This window comes from Dipodomys ordii, unplaced genomic scaffold (genome assembly GCF_000151885.1).
Source record: "Dipodomys ordii isolate 6190 unplaced genomic scaffold, Dord_2.0 Scaffold60, whole genome shotgun sequence".
Lineage (NCBI taxonomy): Eukaryota > Metazoa > Chordata > Mammalia > Rodentia > Heteromyidae > Dipodomys > Dipodomys ordii.
Genome location: NW_012267276.1, coordinates 3,504,115 through 3,531,345, shown reverse-complemented (window position 1 = coordinate 3,531,345; position 27,231 = coordinate 3,504,115). Strand labels below are relative to the sequence as shown.

At 35.8% G+C, this 27,231-nt stretch overlaps 1 protein-coding gene across 1 annotated transcript in view; it reads right to left on the bottom strand.

Annotated features, from left to right (window-relative positions):
• Kcnh8 (potassium channel, voltage gated eag related subfamily H, member 8) overlaps window positions 1-27,231 on the bottom strand; it is a 404,007-nt gene that overhangs the window by 155,449 nt on the left and 221,327 nt on the right. The window contains exons 6-7 of the mRNA XM_013022138.1: window positions 11,622-11,779; window positions 5,943-6,150 (exon numbers count right to left, since the gene is read on the bottom strand). Of these exons, the coding sequence (XP_012877592.1) occupies window positions 5,943-6,150; window positions 11,622-11,779 (366 nt within the window). The remainder of the gene's footprint in view (window positions 1-5,942; window positions 6,151-11,621; window positions 11,780-27,231) is intronic.

Here is a 27,231-nt window from a genome sequence, read left to right as displayed (position 1 = left end):
ACATTATCTGACCTTTTCCGCTTGACTCGTACATATACTAGATATTGCAAATAAGGGAAACCATGGGACCTATGTTTCTTTGGGCCTGGCTTAATAGTATGATTCTTTAGAAAGCCAAAGTCAAAGTTTAGCAAAATTAAATACCCAGAAGCAAGTACTCAAAAGGGTGTGGTGGGGTCAAGGGTAAAAGAGTAGACCAATGAAGAGGAGAAGAGGGGGAAAATGCAGACAAGAATCCAATGTATATCTTATAAAATTAAGTAGCATGAAGGAAGAGGTATATGGGGGAGGAAAGTTTGAGAATGTTGAAGAGGGGTGATATTGATCAAGATTTATTGTATTCATAAACTGCTTTGTTAAATGGCAACTCCTTTGTACAGTTCCTTAAAGATAATAAAGAATAAATAAAAAATAAAAACAAGGGAAAATAAAATGTAAAGGGAGTCTGAGTTTTAAAAATAAACCATTTATTCTTTGTAACAAAAGAGTAAAGTCTTAGTCCTCCCCAGAAAATGATGGGTTTTTTTTCTATTTTCTAGAAACTTTCATTTCGATATAGAAGAATTGGAAACTCTTTAAAAAACCAATAGCAGTTGATTATTTTCTCAGAACTAACAGAATTGTAAATGGTTTCTGATGATGACAACAGTGTGGTCTGGCTTTAGCGGTGAGGTTAATTACTTTTTGGTGGACGCCTTGGTCCATTAGGAATAAACCTGATCCCAGTAGGTTTATAGACATGTTGGGGGTTGAAAGAGGAAAGGCACAGAAGGAAAAAGTCAGGAAGCACTGAATGATCACTGGCTAGGGCTGTATAATTTCCAAGACTTTTTAAATTTTACTACTGGAATTGGTGTGGTGGCACACATACCTGTTACCCCACCTGCTCAGGAGGAGACTGGAGGCTTGTTTGTTTAAGATCAGTCCTGGGAAAAACACTTCTAAGCAAATATGGGTTGGTGGCGTGACTTTTGTGGCATAGAACCTGCCTATTTTTTAAACCCAGTACTGGCCATGACAGTCAGAAAATTAAATAACAACAACAAACAACAAACAAAAACCCTCATGCTACTCAATGTCTGGTGAAAGAAAAACCAGTGTCGCCTAGGAATGTAAGAAAACAAAAGGAACTGGATTCAATCTCAAATGGAATACATTTGAATCAGTATGTTAAAGTCCTGTACTCAAAAGTTCAAGGCACTACTTCACAAAAACAAAGTTACAAGCCAGGTACTTGCAACTCATGCCTATAATCCTGGTGCGGTCCCTTAGCTTCTTCGCTCAAAGCTAGTACTCTACCACTTGAGCCATGGCTCTAAGCCCACTTACTTTGGTGGTCCCAAACAATACTTTTAGAGCAATTTCTAAGTAACTTTCCCATGTCAAAGTTTAAGTATTCATTAGTTACAGCTCACGTTAGCTTCTTGCATGATAATACTGGTCATAATGAACTTATAGTAATAATTATAAAATATAATATATAGTGAGTACTAGAGACAGATAGATGATTCACACAGATTATGTAATTGAATACTGGCAAACACAGAGGTAGGTACTATGATTGCTATTTTACAAATATTGAATACAAAGCAGAGAAAACCTTCTTGCCATTTCCTGGTGCTCTGTATTCAAAGGATTTGTTATGAAAGAACTTTGGCCTTAGGATAAAGTACAATTGCTCCCAAGCTTGGCACATTCTGCTGCCTATCTAACTCTAAAGAGTTTTACTTTACTATTATTCTCCATTCACCCTTGGTGCCATAGTTCTGGTGAACTATGTAATATTACTGTGAACTTGCTTTCCCAGACACTCCATTCTCAATGCCTGGACAGACAAGACCAAACCATCCTATAAACCTCAGGTCAATCTGAGATGTTTTCACTAATAGCACCATTAGATTTAGTTGTCACCCCTCTGTGCATATTCCTCTGATAGAGTGTGCCATGTTGTAATATACCCACTGAATTATCTGTGTTTTTCTCACTAGCCTTTAAGCTCCATGATAGTAAATGTATTCCCTCCTTTAGTACTTTCATTGGTAGTATGGGACCAGGCATAACACAACTGCTTAAAGATTTTTTTTTTCAAATAATGGGCAGGAAAACCCAAAGTGATCAGCCTGGTGTTCTCATCATTTGTTTTTCCTGGTAAGAAATAATTTGCTGAATGGGCTTACTTCATTAATTTCACAGTATTCAAAATTATAAGAAGGATTTCTAGACAAGGATTTTTGGGAAGCTAGATTCTTCTTCCCTGACTGTTACTCAGTAAAGGAGTGGCCTTCAACATTGATTTTGAACTTCTATACTTTTCGTGTATATTTGTCATGGCTGAGAGCTGTACCTCACAGTGGAAGTAGAGCTGTGGTTACAGTAGATTAGCTCTTTCCACCACAGAACTTGTGTGATAAATCAAATCAGTCGTATGGATGAAGAATTGGACTACGGTCTTTTTAGGTCTAAAATGCCATGAAACTAAAAGCCAAATCTCAAAATTTCTTAAACTACAGATTCAAAACAGATAAAATTATGAAGTAAGGGATCCTGCCAGGAAAATCATTGCATAACGCTTGATAAGAGCAAGTCCATAGGTATAAATTCTTCCTTTGAAGAAATAGGTATCTTATAAAGAGGTGATAGTGACACTGAATCTCTTTAGAACACTCACTCTGATTCATCCGCATACAAATATTGAAATATTGTTTATCTGTAAGTATTAGGTCTGGCATAACAAAAGAAGATCAAAAATCATTTCAGAGCAATTATCAGTGTTTAACAAGGAATTTATCCTTCAGTAAGATGGATTTGCTCTATATGTTAAACTCACAAACATAAAAGAACAATATGTATGGTAATTGGATCTTGTGTGATGAATTTTTTGATTCATGTTAATCTTACCAGGGAAGGTAAAACATATCTATTGAAAACATTTGCACTGTTAAAATTAAATTAACCTAGCCTTTAATCTGATTTATTATAAGATTAGGAAAGGTTGCAATTATCTAATTTGCATGCCAATCTCACCTGGAGAATGTTTTTTGGGGAACAAATGACAGAAGTAATTGTACAGGAAAGGCAAGTTTTTGTCCATGTTTAAAAACACAATATTTATAGACATAATAAGGATAGTGTCTTCCTAATCATATCCTCAGAGGTGCTTGGTCAGGAAATCTAATTCTTTAAAGACAAATGTTCAGTTATTCCTCTTATAATTGTATAAAACTACCAAATCCTTGACACGTCAGCCACGGATGTGCTTTCTGACAAGCCCTCAAACTAGTTACCGCTGGATGGTTGCAACTGATGGTGTGAGTCTTGAGAACATTTGGTTTTGTTTTGTTTTGTTTTTCTGCCACAGGCCATTTAGGTATTTATAATATCATTCATGGACCATAAAAATTATCAATACAGTCAAATACTACAGGTAGCCATTGAGCAAAAACATATAAGTTCTATTTTATACAAAGTGATTTTGAAGTCTTTTTAACTACATGAGCCAGACATTCCCCACCCCTCTTTAGAGACTGAGCTATAATAATATTTGTATGTGTATATATTCACATGAAACAGAAAACACCAACTTTGTGTTGCTATGAGAAGCGTATCACAAGGAACTTAAAAAAGAATGTTGTAAACTAAAGAAAGGAAGGCCAAGACAGATGATGCAATGATCAGAAATGTAGATTGATTAGTGATGGTACCATGATGACAGCAGAGGTCCCCTGTGCGGTGCTCATCCAGCACTGCCTCAGACCAACGCTATCTTGGTAGGATCAGCTCCACTTGGCACTCTCCCCTAGCTTCCATGGAGCCACAGGGCAGGACCAAGGAAGTGGGTCGCATGGAGGAGATTCAGGTTATTGGCTGTTTGTGGACAATTTTCTGAGACAATCAATACTGTGAGATGTTTGTGGGAAGAAAAACAACAAGCAGACTGTACATCTGCAAGACTGACAGACTGGAAATGAAACATTAAACTTCGTTCACATAACTAAATTTGAGAGCGTGAATCAGTTGGATTTCCCCCGTCTGGAGACTTTCTGACTAGACATGTCTAACAAATTAATATAAATGTATAGGTCTGGGGTTTGAAGGAAATGAGGTCACGTCACAATTTTAATATGGATTCAGAACAAAAGGCAGAGGTCTAAGGCTGTAATTCACTCAAGACAACTAAGCCCATGCTAGAGTTTGTCATAGAACAGTTCAGACTTTGATCTACTCTCTTCCTCACTATGGCCCCTCCAAACTTTATTTTTATCTGGGAAACTTTTGCTTCATTCAAGGTTTTAGTTACCCCTTCTTGGTTTCTGAGAGTTGAGAACCACAGCAAAGCAAACAAGAAGTACTTTGGTAATAAAAATAAGAAAATCATTCACTCTGAGAAGAAAATTCTCACAACACATCAGTTGCTGATATGAAGGGGATTAAAAAAAAAACAACTTGAACCAGGAATTCACTTCCTTCTAAATGGTTTCAGATATCTCTGGCTTGTTATCCAGTGATGCCTTTTGAAGGCTCTGTATATGGATTTGATGCGAGAGTAGCATTCAGGAAAGCTAACATGTTGATAATCTAAGTGCATACTCCCACTAAGTGTTCACTGGAAAAGTTGGGGCTTTTTTTCTCCTGCTCTGAGGCAGACTCTCCTGTGGTTTGATCCCTGTGCAAGGTCTGAGTTTTATTCAAAAGTTTGAAATTCTTTTTAGTGCAATCCTGGGACTTGAACTCAGGGCCTAGTGCTCTGTCCTTGGAGCTTTTTATGTTCAAGGCTAACACTCTTCCACTTAGGCCACAGCTCTACTTCCTGGGATTGATTTTTGCTGGAAAAGTTAAGTGAAGGATAATCTAGTCAACTAAGAAACAAAATCATTAGCTTAAATGTCACATGAAGAAAAAAAAAACCATTCTACAGAGGATACAATGATGATTTTCTAAAGTGTATAAATGTGACAAGGGGTGGAATATTTTTGGATAGAGGGTTACGATTTTCTAAAAATTTACTGTGGTTAACGTAAGTTTAAAAATGTGCATAGTATTTCAGATTCATCTATGCAGAATTATGTAACACTTGGAAAATCTCTTAAAATTCTATGGAATTCTATGGATTACACAGGCTGACCCATTGCAACAATGATACTCACAAGACATCATGTTGGAAATGAACTTTATAACTTTGGGGGGGAGTGGGGGTGGTAGGGGATGGAAGGGATAGTAAGAGAAAAACAAAGGAGGGGCACTAATGCTCATTAAGAAATGTACTCATTACCTTACTTATGTAACTATAACCCCTCTGTACAGCATCTTTACAATAAAATAAAATTTTAAAAAATAAATCTGGATTACTTAGAAACAAAATTCTATGGATTATGGGGACACTTTACAAATGTTATTGGCAAATACCTAGTGCTCATGGAAGGTTAAGTGTGAAAAGTATGTCATTTTGATAGTTCACTTAAAAAAAATAAAAGAAAGGAAGGAAACTTTTCCTTTTACACACCACCTCAAACGTAAACAATTATTTTCTTAGGATTTTAAAAATCTCACAATGATAGGGCATAGACCAGTTTCCTAGTGAGTTATTATTATAAGCTCTGTCCTGGAACACGTCAAGATAAAAATCACACGTTATTTATCGAAACACTTCTATTGCATTGCTGGCCAGTCTGAAGAAATCAGGTCTTTTTCTCAAGTTATTCTAGCTTAAAGTTTTAACCCATTGATTAAAAAAAAAATAGAAAGTTCTTTCAGGAAACTTAAAAAATACAAACAAAATAAAATCACTTACATCAGGGATATTCATCCATGAAAAAAAAATTGAAAGACAGATTGGCTGTAAGACAGAATAAATTTACAGACTCATTTTTCACCTCCTCCAAAATCCTAGATAACTCTTCTTTTTCATAGTCAAAATGGAAACTGTGACAAACATAAGCCCTTACCAACTTCCCACTTGAGAAGGCGGTTGTCTTCCCTCTCCATTTTTCCAATGACATACCAGATACACGCCATCCAGTGGGCAAGGAGGGCGAACATGGACATGAGCAGTGTCAGGACGATTGTGCTGTGCTGGGAGTAACGGTCCAGCTTCTGCAGGAGACGCAAAAGGCGCAGCAGCCTTACTGTCTTAAGCAGATGCACCAGAGACACCTGCGGTAGGAGAGAGAGAAGCACAGCTTGGTACCCTGCTGGGTGAAATTCATGGCACAATCTCGATATGCTTTCTTTTTTTTTTAAATACATTTTTCATTGTGAAAATACTGTACAGAGGGGTTACAATTACATGAGCAAGGTCATGAGTACATTTCTTATCAAGCATTGTTGCCTCCTCCTTTGTTTTTCCCCTACCATCCCTGCCCTCCCACCTCCACAACTACATCCCGCCTCCTGCGCCTAAATTGTAAAGTTCATTTTGCGACATAACGTCTTGTATATCTCATTGTTTGCAATGGGTCCACCTGTATCCCTATTTAAACAATTTGTTTTTTTCCCTTCCCCTCCACAAATTATACCAGCATCAAATACACTGAAAATAGGGGTTATACCATGGGGGAAGGACAAAAAAATCATCTTATTAATACGTCAGAAACAATAGCAAGAAAGAAAAAAAACACTTGTGTCCTTATCTTGGGGTTCATTTCGCCTAACATCCTATCTGACCTTTTCTGCTTGTTTCAGACATATACTTAGTTATTGCAAATAAGGGAAACCATGGGACCTATGTTTCTTTCATTTACAGCCACTGGGGAAAGTTCCTGAAGCTGGGTTCAGCTTCCTGAACCATTGTTTCAGTCCTGTAGTCATTTTTATGATTTTTTGCTCATAACATGTTATAAAAAGAAATGAAGATAAAGGACAGGAAGGTGAAGGAAGATGTGCTAAAGAATAGGACAATCTTAATTAAGATTTACCTTTTTTCCTCTCTACTTGCTTGATTGAATACAATTTATGTATTTGGATACACAACTGAAACATTATAGTATCATGACTGACATACCTCTTTACTGCCTCTTCTGCTAAACTGCTTTGCTTCAAACACTATCATGCACACAGAAATTGTTGGCCTGGAGCAAACACATCCTGAACTTTCTCTCAAGCATGCTTAGAAAACCAAAGTTTCACAAATGTTCTCAAACAACTAAATTCTACCTTTTCATGCACACAAATGGTAGACTTAACAGCTTGGGGGTTGTTTTTATGTTGATTAGTAATCATTTGAAAGATATAGACCTCTGGGAATTTTGATCAAAACCCACTACACACAAGCATGGCTCATAACAAACACCCTCAAAGAGTCTCAGGGAGTGTTCTAAAATAGAAAACAGAAAATATTGACTCATGTGGAAATCGAGTGTGAGGAAAGACTCCTTGATGTCTTCTTATTTAGGGAGACAAACCCTAAGCAGAAAGGAAAAGGGTTGTTTGTAGGTTATCATTATTAAAATCCTCTGTATGCATAAGGCAACCCTAAAAGTGCTCAGCACCTTTGGGGAATTTGTGCCTTTGTAACTAGCTGGAGTCCACTGACTTTTGAGCTCTTCCTCTCATTGCCATCTTCCCTGATCACTAAGAAATACATGCCCAGAGCAATGCCTGGTCCATTGGAAGAGTCCAAATGTATCTTGTGCGGATGAAGGGATAAATAAATCATTGTTAAGACACAAAACAGATCAACCTTGGCATAAAAATAGATATTCAATAAAAGTCTGCTCAATTGTAATCTTGGGAATTATTCTCTACTCAAATATAAGAAAAACTTAATGGCATTTGAGGAACTTGCCAGATGGGGGTTGGTATGGCTGCAGTTTTGACCTTCACCATGACCAAGTTCTAATCTACCATTTTTCAAGCTGGTCTTGAAATAGGGGGTCACATGCTGCAATTTTATAACCTCTACTTTGTGATTCGGAGGAATTACTGGGGATGGAATTTATTTGACAAGTAGGTAGGTTTGATAGATAGGTGACGTGTGTGTGTGTGTGTGTGTGTGTGTGTGTGTGTTTATTGAGGCTTGAACTAAGGGCCTAGGTACTGTTCCTTAGCTTTTTTGCTCAACACTGGCCATTCTACCACTTGAGCCACACCTCCACCTCTGGCTTTTTGTTGGTTAATTGGAAGTAAGACTTTCACAGATTTGTCTGTACAGGTTGTTTTTTTTTCCATCATGGGACTTGAACTTTGGGCCTGGGGACTATCCCTGAGCTCTTTAGATCCAGGCAAATGCTCTACCACTTGAGCCATAGCACCACTTCTAGTTTTCTGTGGCTAATTGGATAGAGTCTCACAGACTTTATTGCATAGGCTGGCTTTGAACCTTGATCCTAACATCTCAGCCTCTTGAGTAGCTAGGATTACAGGGGTGAGCTATCAGAATCCAGCTTGGTGACAATTTTTCACGTGAAATGAAGTGTGGTACAAACATTACAAGTGGAAAAAGTGAGATACAATCATGACAGTGATGCAGTGATCTCCTGATTTTCTCTCATCAGACAGAAAGGGAATATTTGAAAGAAGAATATGGAGGTGTCCTCATACAAGAACAATAGTAGTTTGCAAAGGCAAAGAACATAAGCCTGGGTGCTTGGGACAAAGAATCCTTAGTTATTTTGCTGACATTAAAAAAATAATATTTATGCTTGCTCTAATTAAAGTCATCAGCTTCCTGATATAAAGATTTTTCATTCTTGATGAATGCCAGAAGAGGCCTATTTGAGTTAAATGGAAATATGTAATCCATATCAAAAGACAGGATCCTTATTACTCTTGGAATGCTATTCTGAATATGTCATTGGTGAGAACTTTAAGTTTCTTGCAGACCACAGCATTCATCAAAACCCTTAGTCAAACCAATTTCTCTTATTAAGTGGCCTAACTACCTCCTGGTTGTCATCTGGGGAAGAGGAGGCTGAGGAGAGAAGAGAGAGAAGGCTACAAACATGTGAGACCTTTCTAGATGTCAGACATTGAGCAACAGACTTGGTAGAAATATTTCCTCTTTAGGCTGCACAGAAATTGAAGGAAATTTCTGTGCCCATTTTAGTTCTATTTTTGTATTAACCTCCCCAAGGAAGTCACTCAGATGTTATTTGATAAAACCAGGAATTTTAGTTTTTGCCTTTTCCACCCGATCACATAGTTATATCTCTCACAATGCCTTTTATATTCACATATATCAAGTTCAATAAACTAATAGTTGGGTTGTATTTAAAACAATGGCCATTAAGAATTAATGACAGGCAGAGCCAACATATACATTTTGTGGTGGATATAATGCATCTTGACTATCATCTAAGAAGATACATTAACTAGATACTTGTTAAATCTGGAAAATAAGCTAGTTATATATTTGTTGGTATTTATTTCTAACTCTTTGCGGTGGTAGTGTGACATTGCTCAAATTAATCATAAGTTATTTCTCATAACTTATGTTTTCTTGGGAAGTAAATACAGTATCTTCAACAAGCTTTTTTGTTCCAAGAGAATATTTCATTATGATTAATTCATTTGAGGAGGGTAACAAAATTATATTATATGTTCATATAACTTAATGGTCTTATGCTCATTTACAAGCAAAGCAAAGTATCCCTAAAGGAGAGATGTCCTCGGGCCTCTTTGTCTTTCTTCATGATGAGAATGTTGATCTACATCTTGAATCAGATTTACAAGACAGCAAGTGGAACAGGAGAGCAGAACAAACATCATAATTTATCAAAATGTGAGCATCAGCCCAGGCACTGGTGGCTCACAGCTGTAATCCTAGCTACTACGGAGGCTGAGATATGAGGACCATTGTTTGAACCCAACCTAGGAAAGAAAGTCTGTGAAACGCTTATCTGCAATTAACTGACACAAATCAGAAAGTGGAGCTGTGGCTCAAGTGGTAGAGTGCTATCCTTGAACAAAACGGACAATACTAAGGCCCTGAGTTCAAAGCCCAGGACCAAAACACACATACACATACACATACACACACACACACACACACACACACACACACACACACACATGTGAGCATCAGACATGAAAAATCTTTTTCCATATTAATGTTAGGCAATAAGGATATTAATGAAGTATAAATTTTTATTTATTTATTTTTATGTATGTTTATAACATAATTGTATATTATATACTTTTTAAATTGTCTTCTTTTGTTAGTGCTCAGAGAAAAATGAAACATAATAAAGCTTTTAGTATCTATTAGCCAAGTAGAAAATTTATTTGTAATAGAATTCTATGAAACTGTACTTATGAAACAATTTCCAAGAAAATTCAGAAAGTTAAAAAATTGTGAATTATATATTTGTTTTAGATTCTTTTTCAGTCTTAAAAAGACTTGTTTTAAGTCATTATACTTTCATTAGAGTACTCATCTAGTCAATCTTAAAAGCACTTTAGAAAGCCTGGATAACAATTCACTGTAGTAATGACTAATATGGTATAATAGACTTTTCTCAACATCTTTCATTTCAAATATAATCCTTTTAATAATGTTGATACTTTCAACCTCCCAAATTATAAAAAAACACTATTGTACATGCAACTAACAATTGCAGAAGTAAACACTTAAGAGCTGGGATTACAATTCTGTAATCCATCAGGAAGTCAATGACTGGATTTGAAATATTGATCAGTTTAATCTTGAAAGATATATCTTTAAATTCTTTTTTCTTTTCTTTAAAAATTTTAATTGTTGTTTTTAAGGTGATGTACGGAGGGGTTACAGTTACATAAGTCATGTAAAGAGTGCATTTCTTTTTGGACAATGTCACCCCTTCCCTCGCTCTCTCCTAGCTTTTCCTGTCTTTAAATTCATAATAAAAATATGACTAGTATAAGGTGTTGTCAACTTAATAGAAAACTTGTTCTATTTGAAGTAATCTTTGGTAAATTTTTATATACAGGAAATTGCACTAATCTCCAATGGGTTCCATAAAAGTGTATTTGTAATGAAGCACTCAGTATTTTCAGGACTATTAACCATTAAATAGGAAAAAACAAAAAACAAAAGTTGTGAAGGAACAAGAGGACAAGTAGTTTAGAAGAAGAAAGAGATGGTACAAGTATCAGTGCAAATGCAAGAGAGCTCCACTTTAATGTTGGCTATTTTATCATTTAGGCTTCTACTCCATCCAAGACTTTCATGAGAAATTCTAAGAAGTACTTGAATTCCTTACTTTATTCCAGCATTCTTCTTTTTTCCCAATCATTCTTGCTTCTGCCAGTGAACAGTGAAATAATGCAGATGTAGGGAGGTAAAAGTCATAAAAGGAGAAAAGACTTCAAACACTTCATTAAATTACAGAAGCGACTCTCTGTATGGCAATATAAACTATTTCTAATATATCTACATCATTACAGGTATTTTCCTCACCAAAGCATTTGGTGATTCAGTATTTGTGACAAATATGGGCCTCCTGGTATTTAAATAAGCCTTTGAAAGGAAGTAACTTCCTCAATTGAGGAATTTGTCCTGAATATAATTGGGCACCCAAACATCCTTATTAAGGAAGGCACAAAACGCAGCAAGCACAAATTACCAGAAATATGGGGAGCATGTCAAAATCCAATGCAGGAGTAAAAATTAAGCTTCTCAGCCACGTGGAAGGAAGCTGTCTACTTACCACTGTGACATTGAAGGCATACAGGAGATCAAATGGCAGGGCAGCGATTAAATCAATGATGAACCAAGTTGTGACATAATGGATGCAAATTGACCTTGCTTCAAAGATAACTTGGCCAGACTTGCTGACATAGGTTGTTCGGAAATTTAAAATAATATCTGCTTGGGGAAAAAAAAAGATGGAGAGAAAAAGAAGTGTGAGAAAAGAAAAAGGAAAGACAAGGTAAAGAGGAAGGGAGGGAGGAAGGAAAGAAAGAAGGAAGGAAGGTAGAAAGGAAGGAAAGGAAGCAAACAGGAAGGAAGGGAAAGGAAATTGTATAAAATTTATACACAATTAGAAAAACAGTAACCTCAGCCCATTTAATGTCCCAAATACTGTTTAACAGATCGACTCAGTCAAAATGGAATTACAAAAGGATGAAACAGTAGTATTTTCTGAGCATTTAATATGTGCTCAACTTTGAGCCATATGTTGAGTGTGATTAAATAATTGTAACAATAACCATAGTCAAAATGTATAAATGCTCACTATGTACATTGTCAAAGAATGTAGCATGGGTTATTTCATTTTACTCTTAAATTATTTCCCATCAATTCTCAAAGGAGTTAGAAACTAAGTCCTGGTGAGAAAACACTATCCATGATCATATTTCAAACAATGAAACAGATTATTTGTGCATAGATATAGCAAATTCCCCACACATAAGTTTTTCTGTTATTTGTGGAATTCATTCCTGACTTGAAGGGATTCCTGTTTAAAAAAATATCTTGCTGTGTCTTATTTGGAGTAACAAGATTAACATTCACCATTCTAATTTTGTATTTTATGTAAGTGATCTCAGCTTTTCCCTAAATTATTCTTTGACTACACATTTATTGAGCACTGTACAAAAATTAAGGTACCAGATTCACTGATCAAATGACAACCATACACCCAAGTGAATCATTTTAAGTTCATGTCATGTGAAGGATAAACATATTTAAGATTGCCATATTGTTTCCTGGGTTAAATAACAATAAGTTCCCCCTGATTTGTTTGATTTGATTCACTACAAGCAAGTCAGAGAAAATGTGTACACATATAAATGAATCATTGACTTCCATGGAAAGGGATTTCTTCAACGGAACTTTGTTTTGGAGCTTACCTTAATTAAGATCAAAGCAGGATAGTTCAGTCACTCAAAGATCAAAGTTACCAGAAAAAGTTTCTCCAGTTAATGAGAGTATAATTTCATGATCGAATGAAGTCAATGCTAAGCCTTGAGCTACATAATATAATGGATATTCTTTATAGCTATAGTACAATGTACTGAATCTGTTCTTATTGTCACCATGAAGATGATAATAAAAATGACTTATAGTAATCCTTATTTTGTATGAAGGTTTGTATTTATGTATGTTTGTACATATGTATGTACCTACATTTCACTTCCATTCACATTTGTGGGAACAAGATGCATAAATCTGAAAGCATAATACAATAAACACCAGAAAGCAATATTTCACAATCTTCCAAAATTTTATAATTCTCCAGTCAATGAAGTGGAGAAACTTGTGAGTAAGCATTTCAAATAACTGATAGCTAAAATGAGCAACTAACTTCAAGAAAATAAAGCAGAACAACAATGGAATGAATTAGGGAAAACAATCGAGAATATTTAGTTAGAAGTTCACAAAAGAGGCATATATTTTGGGAAAAACAAACAAATCTGGGTGATGAAAAGCTCAATTGGGCAAATAAAAAATTCTGTGGAAAGCCTACTGAACAGATAGAACAAGCATAAGAGAACGTTTTATAGCTCAAAGACAAAACTAATGATTAGATCAGTCACCCAGTAATATGAAAAAAATAAGAAATTATAATCAGAATATGCAGGACTTCTGAAACACTATTAAAAGACATAAATTGCAGTGTGTGTGTATGTGTGTGTGTGTGTGTGTGTATGTGTGAATGTGCATGTGTGTTTGAGTGTAGAAGATGACGCAGAGGTATACTAAAAATATACAAAAATCTAAGTGAAATAACACCAGAAAACATTAAAAGGAAGAAAGGAAAAATGATAATCCATGCAAATAGAATTTAGAGACAAGCAAAACAAACTATCTAGTAAAACAAACTTAAGGCCAAAATTAGGATAGACAAAGAAGCTCAGTACATATTGGATAGATGATAATATTTCAAGATGATAAAACTATTTTAAATATAGATGAGCTGAACTATGGCTCAACTAGTTTCATAATGAAATCTTTATTGGTATAAAGGACAAATAATCCCTTATATAATTAAGGGTGACTTCAGCACTCCATTTGTAACCATAGATAAATCATGAACACAAACATAAGCAAAGAAACTTCAGAAGTAAACTATACTATAGCTCAAACAAACTTAACAAACATCTACAGAATTTGCCATCCAACAACTTCAGAATAAATAAATATCGTTTTCTGAATAAAATTTTCTTCAAAAAGATCATTATTTTAGGTCATAAAGCAAGTTTTTGACTATTACAAGAAGTGGAAAACTTTTATTGTATTTTATCAGATCAGAACGGAATGTAACTAGATATAAATAACAAAGGAAACTGCAGAAATTATACCCAAAAAACAGATTGAATAATACACGTGTGTATGTGTGTGCGTGCACTAGTGCTGGGGTGTCAGCTCAGTGTCTAGATGCTACCTCTTAGATTTTTTGCTCAAGGCAGCACTCTATCACTTGAGCCACAGCTCCACTTCTGGATTTTTGGTGGTTAGAGATAAGATTCTCAGGGATTTTTCTGTTGATTGTGAATCATGATCCTCAGATCTCAACTTCCTGAATAGCTAAGATCACAGGTGTAAATGACAGTACCAGCTAAAATATACTTTTTTGAATTATTGGTAGATAACTGAGGAAGTTGGTAAGTATTGAAAAATAAATTCTAGAATCAGATGGAAATGGATACACAGTATATCAAAATCTGTGACACAAGAAGGAAGTTTATAGCTATGAGTGTCTACATTAAAAAAAAAAACCAACTTAGGAATAATGGTGCATGCCTAAAAATCCCAGGAGAATAAAAGAAGAAAAAAATGAAAACAACCAACCCAATTCCGAGGAAACAAAGAGATGCTAGGAACCATACAATACATGCTTTCAAATTAGACAACAGAGCTATAGTACCAAAATAGAATGGTAGTGGTACCAAAACAGAAACATAGATAAACCATTGCAATTTCTGTGTTACCAAAAGTAAGCACAGGGAGGTTTGTAGATTCTCAACACCTGAATGACACAGGCTGGGGTAAGACCAAGATATACTACCATTGAATAGAACTACTTTCCATTGTCGTATAGCACAGCAGGGTGACTATAATTGATAACAATCTTCAAAATGGTAGAGAGGATGGGGTGCTCCTAGCACAATGAATGGTGAGTGTTTGAGGTCATCGATAAATCAGTTGTCCTGATTCCAGGTATTGAAATGTCATACTGAACCCCATAAATATGTACAATTACTATATGTCATAAACTATATTTTTAATTTAGTGGACAAATTCCTTGTATATTTATTTATTAACTGATCATGAGGTGTACCATAAATTTCACAGAAAAGGCATTGCTGCAATGCATACACTGAGGCACTCCCATTGACTGGAGAACCAATTATATGAATAATATCTGGTTGATTAAGTCAGCGAACATTTTAAAAGCTATGTAGCTAACTATGTGGTTGACTCAGAAACAAAATAGAGGTTTAGGGTGAACGTTGGATGAGTCATCATAGAGTATTAACATGGAAAGCTTTGTAAGGACACAATCTGTTTATTCAGTTGAGTTAGTTAGATAAAAAGTAATATTCTAGTTTTAGGTTTACAAAAAATTGGAAAATCTGACACACAATTAGTGGTAACAGCAAATGAACAAAGGATTGTTAAAATCTGTATGTGTAAATCTATTTTTAAAATGTCTACATACCTCATTTTCAGAGAAAAATTCCAGAGATACTTCCTATTCTAAGAATTATTTCAGGACTAAAGTAAAAGAGTGGTTTATTCTATAACTATCCTTTTTGGATAGTTAATTTCAAAACAACAATACAAACCTACTTTTGTCACACTCATAAGAAAAGCTGTGGTACTGGCTTACTTACAAAAAGCTGTTCTTATTGGTTAGTTTGTGTGATCCCTGTAGAAGAAGATGCAGAAGATTCATGCAAATTCACTTAAGTCATGCAGATAGTAGTCAGCACAGAGGTGCCATCTTTGACATTTGATCTTTTATTTACAGACTCTAAGGATTACAGAACCCTCAAATGTATGTTAAACTAAATATCAATAGGTCTGTGCAAGGAAATGCATTTCTGATTGTTTTTATTTTAGTTTTTAGAACAGTTTGAATCTCACCACCCAGGTAAGAGACTATCAAATCAGTCACAGAATTAAATGTGAGAGAATGAACTTTCTTTGTCTCTGAAAATCCATAGACTAAGCTTTGCTTGTTTGTTTGTTTTTTCAGGGACAAAGAACACACTCTGCCTTCTCTCTGGTACTGAGGATGGGGTGGTAGTGTTCAAGAACAGGACTTAGTGAACTCTGTGTTTGCAAATATCTCCTTCTATGAGACTGGGACACATTCTTCTTTCAGATTGAGGAAAGCACAGAATAAAATAAGACTGTGAGAGGGAAGAAGAGTTTTTAGACCTCTTGTCCCTCCTGAGAGTGTCCCGGGGACAAAAGAGCACCTGCTTTTTCCCCAGGACTGTCTTGTTTCCCACAAGATTAGGGCGTGTTTGGCTAATGAAATCAATGGCTTACTCAAATACTGCAGTAAGAAAATGGTCTCCTCTGGGCATTCCACAACCCACCTAAAAGGCAGCAGTGTAGGTTCATTTTAAGAATCTAGAGAGTCTAAGTATAATACTTCTAAAGCTTTTTTTTAATGTGGAAAACCACACCAAAATAGAATTATTTTTCTTGATTCTATTTATTATTAATGTATACAATTATAAATGAGTACAAAACACCCACACAGTGTGAGCCAGGAAATACACTCCTAAATCCATAGCCAATTCACTCTGAAGAGTTTGTCGCCTTCAAACCTCGATACCTCCATGTGCTCACATAGGCAGGAATAATCCCTTGTGGCCCCGGGTACTAGTTTCATAGGTAATTAGTAGGTAAACAGGGGAATAGAGAATTATCATAATACGCATTTTGGTGTATAACATTTTCAAGACATTAATCCTAATACACTTTATACCAAAATAATACAGCGTATAATGGAATTCTCTGATAGCCCAGATCACAGGTTGTTGCAAAGCAATTAATTCACCTCATTGTTTTCCATAGTGTAATTAAAATAAATACTACTAGAGATAATTGGAGGCCGGTTGTTTACATATAGCTAAGACCTTCTGCAATGAGTGTTTTATTTCTCTCCAGCACTAAGTAGCTATGCATGGGGAAAAAAAACTGTGAAAGTTTTATCCATTATTTTCTTTGAGATCCTTAAGAACTACATACTTAGAACAACAACAAAAATCTAAATGTAATATGGCATGAATAAGTAGATTTCTTTATTAGCCTGCATGCCAGATGGAAAATAATTTTAAATTATATTGGGCTTGCCCGTTAAGAAGTAAATTAAACTACAATGAGGCATACAAGAGCATATGCACTACGTACAAATAATTAATAACTTCATTTAGCCATTTCTTTAAAAATTAATTGATGTAGCACAGCGTGGGTGGAGGGATATTTAAACCAGCTGCTATTAATAGTCAGAAAATGTGCTGTCTTTTCTTCATTGCTTGTGAGGTACTCTTTGGAGCCAGGCGTGATGTCACAGCATATGAGGGCTAGCATGTGTGAGAGTAATGACTGGAAAGCTGATTGAAGAAGAGAGTTGAGGGCTAAGCATCCTAAGAATACCTACAATTGATCACCAATATTAATGGATAAGATTTCATTATCATTCCACCCTTGAGCATCTTGTTAACATTTGTCTCTCTTCTCTACTCTCAAGTGAAAGATTTATAGGAATCAAACAGCAGTGGACCATGTGAGAAATAGCATGTAAGAGCTACTGACTCTACAGAGAAGAAAAATTGGGACAAAAATGCAGCCAGGCCGGGTGCTAGTGGCTCACATCTGTAACCATAGCTATTCAGGATGCTGAGATCTGAGGATCATAGTTTGAAGACAGCCTGGGCAGGAAAAATGATGAGATCTCTAACCACCAAAAAGCTGGAAGTGGAGCTGTGACTCAAATGGTTAGAGCACTAGCCTTGAGAAAAACAAAACAAAACAAAAACACTCATGGAATGTGCCCAGGCCCTAAATTCAAGCCCCAGGTAAAGGACAAAAAAAAAAAAAAAAAAGGCAGCCAGAGAGATTGACAAGTCAGTTAGGATCCTTATTTCTGTTTCAGTTGGTGCCATTGGGGTCGATGTCATGGAAGACACGTATGCATATTGGTGGTCTTCAACATCCACAACATACAGACCTCTGTGGTATGGAAGGGACCTAAAAGTTCCTCCATCCTAATTTTTCTTTTAATGCAAGAACCACCTTAATCAGAATATAGTTAACCAGTCACTAAATTCTTCCAGAAATGGTTAGCTCTTTTTCTTCTTTCTTTCTTCCTTTCTTTTTCTTCCTTTTTCTTTCTTTCTTTCTCTTTCTTTCTTTCTCTTTCCTTCCTTCCTTCCTTCCTTCCTTCCTTTCTTTCTTTCTTTCTTTCTGTCTCCCTTTCTTTTTCTTTCTTTCTTAATTATTATTTTTTTTTGTCGGTCGTGGGTCTTGAACTCTGGGACTGGGTGCTGTCCCTCAGTTCTTCAGTTCAAGGTAAGCGCTCTACCACTTGAGCCACAGCACCACTTCTGGTTTTCTGGTGGTTTACTGGAGATAAAAGTCTCATGAACTTTCCTGTCTGGGCTGGCTTTGAACTGCAATCCTCAGATCTCAGCATCCTGAGTAGCTAGGATTACAGGCGTGAGCCACCAGCGCCCAGCTTCTTGGCTTTTCTTCTTTCTTTCTTTCTTTTTTTATTTTTAAAGACAGTTTCTCTATGTATCTTAGGCTGACCTTGAACTTACAATTTATGGCCTCACCTTCCTGAGTGCTGGTATTATACATAGCCAAGTCCAGTTAAAACTGATTTTTTCATGTGCATGTGTGTGCCTGTCCTGGGGCTTAAAATCAGGGCCTGCACACTTGTTTCTGAGCTGTTTCACTTAAGGCTAGTACTCTACCATTTAAACTACAGCTCCATTTCTGAAAACAGGGGTTATACTGGTTTACTGATGGTTACTTAAAGAAAACAGTCTCACAGTCTTTCCTGTCTGGACTGTCTTGAACTCATGGTCCTCAGAGTTCCTATATTACAGGCATGAGCCGCAGATGCCTGGCTAGAATTGATTTCTAATACTTCTAGTGATTGAGACAGTAAATGCTGGAGTAGCTTTTAAAAAAGATAATAATCTATGGTAAATAATGCTGCAATAAACATAGTTGTGCTGGTAGCTTTAATATGATCTTGTTTGTGATCATTTGGGTAAATGCCCAAAACTGGGATTGCTGGATCACAGGGGAGCTCTATGTGGAGTCTTTTGAGGAACCTCCATACTGCTTTCCAAAGTGGTTGAACAAGTTTACACTCCCACCAACAATGCAGTAGGGTTCCCTTTTGGCCACATCTTCTCTCCCATCTGTTGTTATTAGATTTTTTGATTATACCCATTTTAACTGGGATAAGGCAGAATCTCAGTGTTGTTTGGATTTGCATTTCTTTTATGGTTAGAGAGGTTAGCATTTCTTCATATGTCAAGACGCTATGTTGAAAAACAAACTTGACAATTTAGGTGGGGGGTGAGGAGTGTAGTTGTGGAGGTTGGCGGGAAGAGATGGTAGGGGAAAACAAAGGAGGAGGTAACAATGCTTGATAGGAAATGTACTCATTACCTTGCTCATGTAACTGTAACCCTTCTGCACAGTATTTTTACAATAAAAAATGTATAAAAAAGATAATAAAGTGAAAAGCTACATACATATGACCAGATAAGATGATGCTAAGCGAAATGAACCCCAAGATAGGGACACAAGAGATTTTATCTTTGTTGCTGTACTTTTTAATATACTCATAATATACTATGTGATTTTTTTTTGTTTCTCTTGTATGTTCTTCCCCCATGGTATAATCCCTGTTTTCACTGTATTTGATTGCAGTGCCCTGCATTTTGTATATACATTTTTCTAATTTGAGGAGGAGAAGGAAAATAACAAAATGCTGAAACAATGATACAGGTTGACCCATTGTACCAATGAGATGTACAAGATACTATGTTGAAAAATAACTTTACAACTTGGTGGGGGAGGAATTGGGGAGGTGGGGAGGGAAGGGATGGTAGGGAAAAACAAACGAGGGGGTAACAATGCTCGATAGGAAATGTACTCATTACCTTGCTCATGTAACTGTAACCCCACTGTACGGTATCTTTACAATAAAAATATACATTAAAAAAGACAACCAAACTGAATTTCCCACTATTTAGTTTTGCTAACTTAATGCCCCAAATAAAGTCATTTTTCCTAATTTATCTCTCAGTTGCTAGAACTTGTGAAAAAAATGAAACTTCTGTTAGCCCAAAGGCCTGAGTGACTGTCTCAGCCATAGCTCACAGCTGACCTATCATGAACTCAGGGTGAGAGAAACATACACCTTTGTGTTATATTCCAATGAGGAGGCGAAGTTGCTTGTTAGTAAAGCAGGTATATCTGGGCTGACAGAGATTTTGGACAGTCCAGACAAGAGTATTGCTCAGTGTGTAGCATCTGAACTCAAACTCTTTGAGCTGAGGACAATTGAATGAATGTTGCTTGTCATGTTTACAATTGCTGAGGTATTACAACAACTTCACAACTTTCAAACTTGGACAACCAAAATCAACAAGTGATAGAGGATTGCATAGAGTGTTTATGATATTACTCTTATTTTCACTTGACAGAGTGATGCACACCACATAACAGTGCCATGAAAAGGCTAATAATAGGCAACTTTAGAAAATTAATTTTCTCAGCACTACCCAATTGAAAGCCAGAATTGTCTATATACAGACACCAAAACATTTTTTTCTTTTCTTTCTGTTATTTCCTTTATCTGTTTCTTTTCTTTCTTTTCTTTTTTGATACTGGTGTTTTAATTTTGAGCCTCCTCCTTGGAAGGAGCTCATGCCAATCCCAACTTTTTGCTGGATGTTTTGGAGATGGAGTCTTATAGACATTTCTGCTTGCTGGCTTTGACTGTGATCCTCCAGATCTTACTGTTCTGAGTTGCTAGGATTATAAGCATGAGCCAGCAGTACCCAGTAAAACATTTCTTCTACTTTCTTCTTCTTCCTGTTACTTACTTCTTCTTCCTCTTCTTTTCAACTTCTTTCCTTCTCCTCTTCCCCCCTTCTTCTTCCTTCTTCTCTTTTTCTTCTTTCCTCCTCCTCCCCCCTCCAATTCTTCCTCCTCCTTCTCTTCTTCATATAATTCTTTCCTTCTTGCAACCCAGGAAAAGAAGTTTTTCAGTAATATTTAGGAACTAGTTTTTTTTCCTTTTCATTTGATTACTTTTTGGGATCAGAAAGATAACATTTAATATTTCAATTATAGATTGGCACATGCAAAATTGTTCACTATAAAGAAAGATACTGACTTAAGGGGTAGTTTGATGAATTTCCCCAAAGCTAAAATTCCCTGTAATCACCCATGATTAAAGATATAACCAGTGTGGAAATTCCTCAAAAACTTAAATATAAAAATACCCTAGGATCCAGCAATTCCACTCATGGGCATTTACCCAAAAGATTACAAACAAGCATGTAGTAAAGCCACCAGCAAAACTTTTCATAATAACTTTTCATCATAACTAAGGTATGGCATCAGCTCAGAAGCCCTTCAATGGACAACTGGATCAAGAAAATGGGATATATATACACAATGGAATTTTACCCATCACTTAAAAAGAATGATATTGTACAAAGAAATTTGCAAAGAAATGTTAAATGGAGTAAGGCAGGTTCAGAGCGATAAAGGATCCATGTTTCCCCTTAGATGTAGAAGCTAGAGTTAACTTATATACTCGTAAGTAAATATGTTGGGTGGTATGCAGGTGTATATGATGTATTCATTGAAATAAGCTAGATTCAAGGTAAAACTCAATAGTTTAATTCCTTGGAAAGACAAAAATCAAAGTTCAGCTGAAGAGCTGAGGGACAGTGCCCAGGCCCAGAGTTCAGGCCCCATGACCGGACCCAAAAAAGCAAAAACAACAAAATAAAAGATATATTGTATTCATAGGGTGCTTTGTTCAATAGCAACTCCTTTGCAAAATTACTGAAAGATAATTTTTAAAAATTATAAAAAAAGATAACCGGGATCAAAATATCAGAAGAACACCTTAAATTCCTAACCTAATAGTAATCTCCCAATAGATCATCTCTGTCGAGAACAGAAAAGATTTTGTTTAAATTATATAAAATTTTTATGTAAATTAAATAATAGAACTTTTGAGCATAAATTCCTTCAATAGACACTGAAATATTTTTATTGCTTTATGATATTTCATTACAAAACTAAAGAAATTTACTTTTTAATTTTATTTGATGGAAATTGTGTTGTTTCAAATCTGGGCTACTACTGCTAAAGCTATTAGGAACACATATACAAACATATGTATGTGTGTATATGCATACATGTGTATATGTATGGATAGTTATATAAGAGATATGTTTGATATCACACATGCAAATTTGTTCCAATGGCCTGTTTATTAAATACCAGCTTTTCCACTTTCTTAGGATGTACAGCAGCAAATATATCCAAACTCATTTTAAGAATACTCAATATAACTAACCAATTTGAGTTCTAAAGCTAAGTTTAAATATGGTTTAGTAAAGAATGTGAAATGTTATATTGAAAAATGAAATGCAGTAAAGTATTCACTATTTGAAAGAACAAAACCAAGCTTAATGGAAAAATAGTTTCTCTCTGAAGCACACTGGGATTTCAGTTATTTTTGTGAATATTATCAGTATAAATTCTCCTACTTTTGTTATGCCAAAATTGCAATTCTATTTGTGGTTTCAATAATTCAGTGTATTTTCAGCCTTTATGAACAGTAATAAGAAAAAAGGTCCATAGTACTAAACTTCACCTATTTGCTGTTGGTAATACATAAGTAGGATCAAGCACTCATGACAGAATGAGGCACAATGTAATTGTCTCAATCCACATCACTTACACCAAAAGGCAGATTGGAATCAAAATAGTGTCTACATTTTGTTATTTTTTTTCTCAGTGTTATTTGAATAGAGAGTACCTATTGACATGCCAATTCAGTATCACTAGCCATTTATAACCAAGCTTGTGCGTGGGAGCTAGATTGTAAACCCAGAAAGGAAAATCACATGCAAGAAAAATTCAAAATCCAAAAAGTCATATGGGGAACTCAACATGGAAGTGTGTGACCTAGGAGGAAATCCAGCAGCCCCTTTGTCAAGATATTCTTGGCTTTTAATGAGTTTAGGGTGGATCACGGGTGACCGGAAGTCAATCTCTATGTTAGAAAAGCACAGAATTGAAGAGGTGACAAATTGGAGCTGGACACTTAAAAGAAATGTAACATTGCCAGTTATTTAACTTTCTCTACATTTCATATTCGAGTGTTTTTTTTCTTTAAGTTCAGGCAAAGCTTTAAAATCCTCATGAAATATTTGTAGATGGAAGGGGAAACAAACATTCTGTATGTGCTTATGTGAATAAAATAAAGTGTCTAGATATTCTCAAGGATATTTCAGGCAGGACAAAACATAACTCCACAATATCTACCAACCTGGCATGTGTTTTACATATGATTCACAGGTACAGATTGTTGAAAAGATCAATAACCAGAACTTTAGATAGTCACAGAATCATCTCCGTTACTGTTCAAGGGATTCAAACATAACTGCTTTCAACTTGCTTTGTTATTTCTATTGGCTACATTACTCTGTATATTTCAAATCATTATTTGGTTTCTTGATAGTATTGGGGTTTGAACTCAAGCCTGACTGGCTTGACAACAATCTACCACTTAAGCCACACATCTCCCAGTCCTACTTTCAATTATAGTTAGACTTTCTTGTGTATGGTTAATCCAAATTTTAAGTTTGTTACAAAAATAAATTCTTGGTGATAAGGATTAATTTGTATTATTTAATAAATTTGAACAAGACAACTTTAATACATTTGATCTAATTTCTGCCCCTAAATATGTTCCTTGTTTTATTGGTTCACTTTCCTCTGTTACCTTTAATAAGCATGTGAATCACTTGTGTCACATTTTCATTCTATGTAAAAAGAGATGGCTTGCTTCTATTAGCCATGATGTTGCATTCTTTTAAATAGAGTAATTACATTCAAATCTATTACACTGTTACTCTAGAGGAGAAACAAAGAAACTAAGACCAATCAAGGGCCTCACCCATCTACATATTCTGCGAATTCACTGATGAGGAAAATTGCCTTTAATATTTTAAATAGTCCATTTCTTTTCCTTATTTCCTTTCCTTCAATATATTAACTACCTAGCTTTCCTCTAGAGCAGTAGGATTAGTAGCAGCATGAAACTTTTGAAGCTAGCATGGCTCCATGAGTGGGCTGTTGCAATGGAATAATGTGTAAATTTTGTAGTTTGTGCATACAGGTATATATTTATTTCTTCAGGATCTTTTTCTTTAAGGTCATATAGACAGACTAACCTTAGCTACCCATTAAGTATGGCTGAAATGTGCACGTGTGCGCACAGACACACACACACTTATTTCTGTTACTAGACTTATTAGCCTCTCCAGATCATTAAAATGAAAGGGAAATAAATCTCTACCCCTCATAAACCACTGAATTATTACTGTAGCTCTTGCTAAAAGAGTACATTAATACTAAGACATATTTAAGGTCCCCCTCCCTCTTTCTTCTATTAAACTTAATATTAGACTATTTTCAAGCCTTGGGAGAATAGCGTTTTGGTGAATAGTCTTGAAAATTCAATCAAAACATAGCCTTTAGGCCATTATGTTTTGGTGGTTCAAGCATGTAATGTCAGCTACTCAAGAGGTGGAGACAGGATAATTACAGTTCAGGGTCAGTCCTGCCAATATTAGCATGAGACTCCTGTTAGTAAAACAAACTAAGAAAAGCAAAAGCACCATGGGCATAGTTCAAGTTATAGATCACTTGCTTAGAAAATATGAGGTCTTGAGTTCAATCCCCATTGCCAGGAAAAGCAAACAACAAAAAAAGAGTTTTATCATTATGGATAAGAGACTCACCAATTCCTAGTTCCATAGTCTCCACCAAGATAACAGATTCCTAAGCAGTTCTTTTTCTTTTGCAATGCCTTGTCTAATATTGATAAGTATCATCTCATCATGCCTTGTTTTTCCACCTGCTCCTGGGCAAGAACCTCCTGGTGGTATTTGCTAAGTCAAGGCGTTAATACTATCCCATGAGGTCACCCTTGTATTTACTTGCCAATTTAGCAAAGAGAACACAGGACAGCCAGTTAACCTTAAACTTCAGATGAAGAACAAATTATTACTTAGGGTAAGTGTATCTCATACAAAAGCAAGTGTCCTTCTATTGCTATAAGCATGTCTGCATTCTTTAGCTTCACGGTATCCATTTCCATCCAACACGCACAAATCCACCCAATGTCCAGATCACAAATCTACAGTGTATGTACATCAGTTCCTGATGTGGAAGTGTATTATACAGAAGAAACATGCTCCAGCATCACACACACACACATGGTCTAGCACCTCCTTCTTTGCCTCTTATTCACTAATAAATTTAGTGTTTATTCTTTGAAAGAGATAATTTGTTGGTTGCTATAGTTGTTCTGTTCTCTGTCCTCGTTCATCACATGAATATGTGCAGGCTAGGAAAAAATTGTTTAGAGAAATCTCAAACTTACTTTAGTGTAGAAATCTAGAACTTACTTTCAGTGTACTCAAGACTTTCTATTATCAACTCATACAAAGCAATGAAAATTCTACTTGCCTCCTTCCATTAACTTTTATGATTGGGCAATCCAACATCTATCTTATTTGTATACAGCATTTCTGTATATCCACAGAATAGTCTTTAAAAACTCTTCACACTTAAAAAAAATCACCAACTTTGGATGTATCTGCTCACTGTTGGTCAACTAAATGGAAACTGCTTATTTACTATGGCTTTGTTTTATACCAGTGTATTTCAAAGAAACCAAAGTATTTGAAGTTTCGGTGGAGGAATACAGTATCACAAAAATGGCTGGCTTCTATGGAAGCCACAATAATAACCATGCTATAGGCTCAATGCTAGAAAGCTTGAAAAAGGTAGGCTTTGTATTTTGTTCTTTACATAATTGTATTTAAGATAGGTGTAATAATATATTAAAATGTCATGATCCTTTAGGATGACACTGATTTTTCATTTATTGTTAAGTCTTATTGCCTGATGGGAAGGGGAAACAATGAGGAGGCAACAATGCTTGATAAGAAATGTACTCGTTATCTTGCCCATGTAATCGTAACTCCTCTGTACCGTATTCTCACAATTAAAAAATAAAAGAAGAGTGTGCTCTTTGAAAACTTAATTATCAGCCAGGTGCCTGTGGCTCATGCCTTTAATCCTAGCTACTCAGGAGGGTGAGGTCTGAGGATTGTGGTTGGAAGCCAGTCTGGGCACTAAAGTTTGTGAGAATTTTATCTACAATTAACCACCAAAAAACCAGAAGCAGAATGGTGACTTAAGTTGTAGAACATTATCCTTGAGTAAAACAAACTCAAGAACAGCACCCAGGTCATGAGTTCAAGCTCCAAGTCTGGCACAAAAAAATTAACAAAAAATTAATTACCTTCCCTAAGTTCAAATTTCCACTTAAATGACAATGATTGTCCTTCATCTACTTATTGAACCAAGATCTATTTAGCATCTGACATATACAAGAACGTAAATGGTGAATATTCTGTTCCTGAAGCCAAAGAAATTATACTTTAGTACAGAACACCAGTAACTAAACTGGGAATTAGAAGGTCACACACAATATGCTTCCCAAACAGCAAGAAGCAATAGACAACAATTTGGGAGGTGAAGCTTGTGATATACAGGTAGAATTTAAGAGGTGGCAAGGTGAAGAGGAACCATGTACAGGAAACAATTACCCATGCATTTCAATTTCAGGTATAAGAAATGGCTGACGTGTAAGAAAAGAAATAACAAAATAGACACTTATTAAAACAAAAATCAGAACAATAACAAAAATCCCACAACTGCTCCAAGCATAGTAAACATGCCAACAGTGTAAGCAATGAAGGAGGTTGCTAATTGTCATACTCTAGGCAGAAGTGATTGTGAGTAGAACTTAGTGGCAGCATAAATAGGAAGAGAGAGGAAATAGAGCTGTGGCTCAAGTCATAGAGCACTAGCTTTGAACACATAGAGGACAGTACCCAGGAACTGAGTACAAGTCCAGAACCAGCAAAATAAATAAATAAACTAAAGGAAGGAAGGAAGGAAGGAAGGAAGGAAGGAAGGAAGGAAGGAAGGAAGGAAGGAAG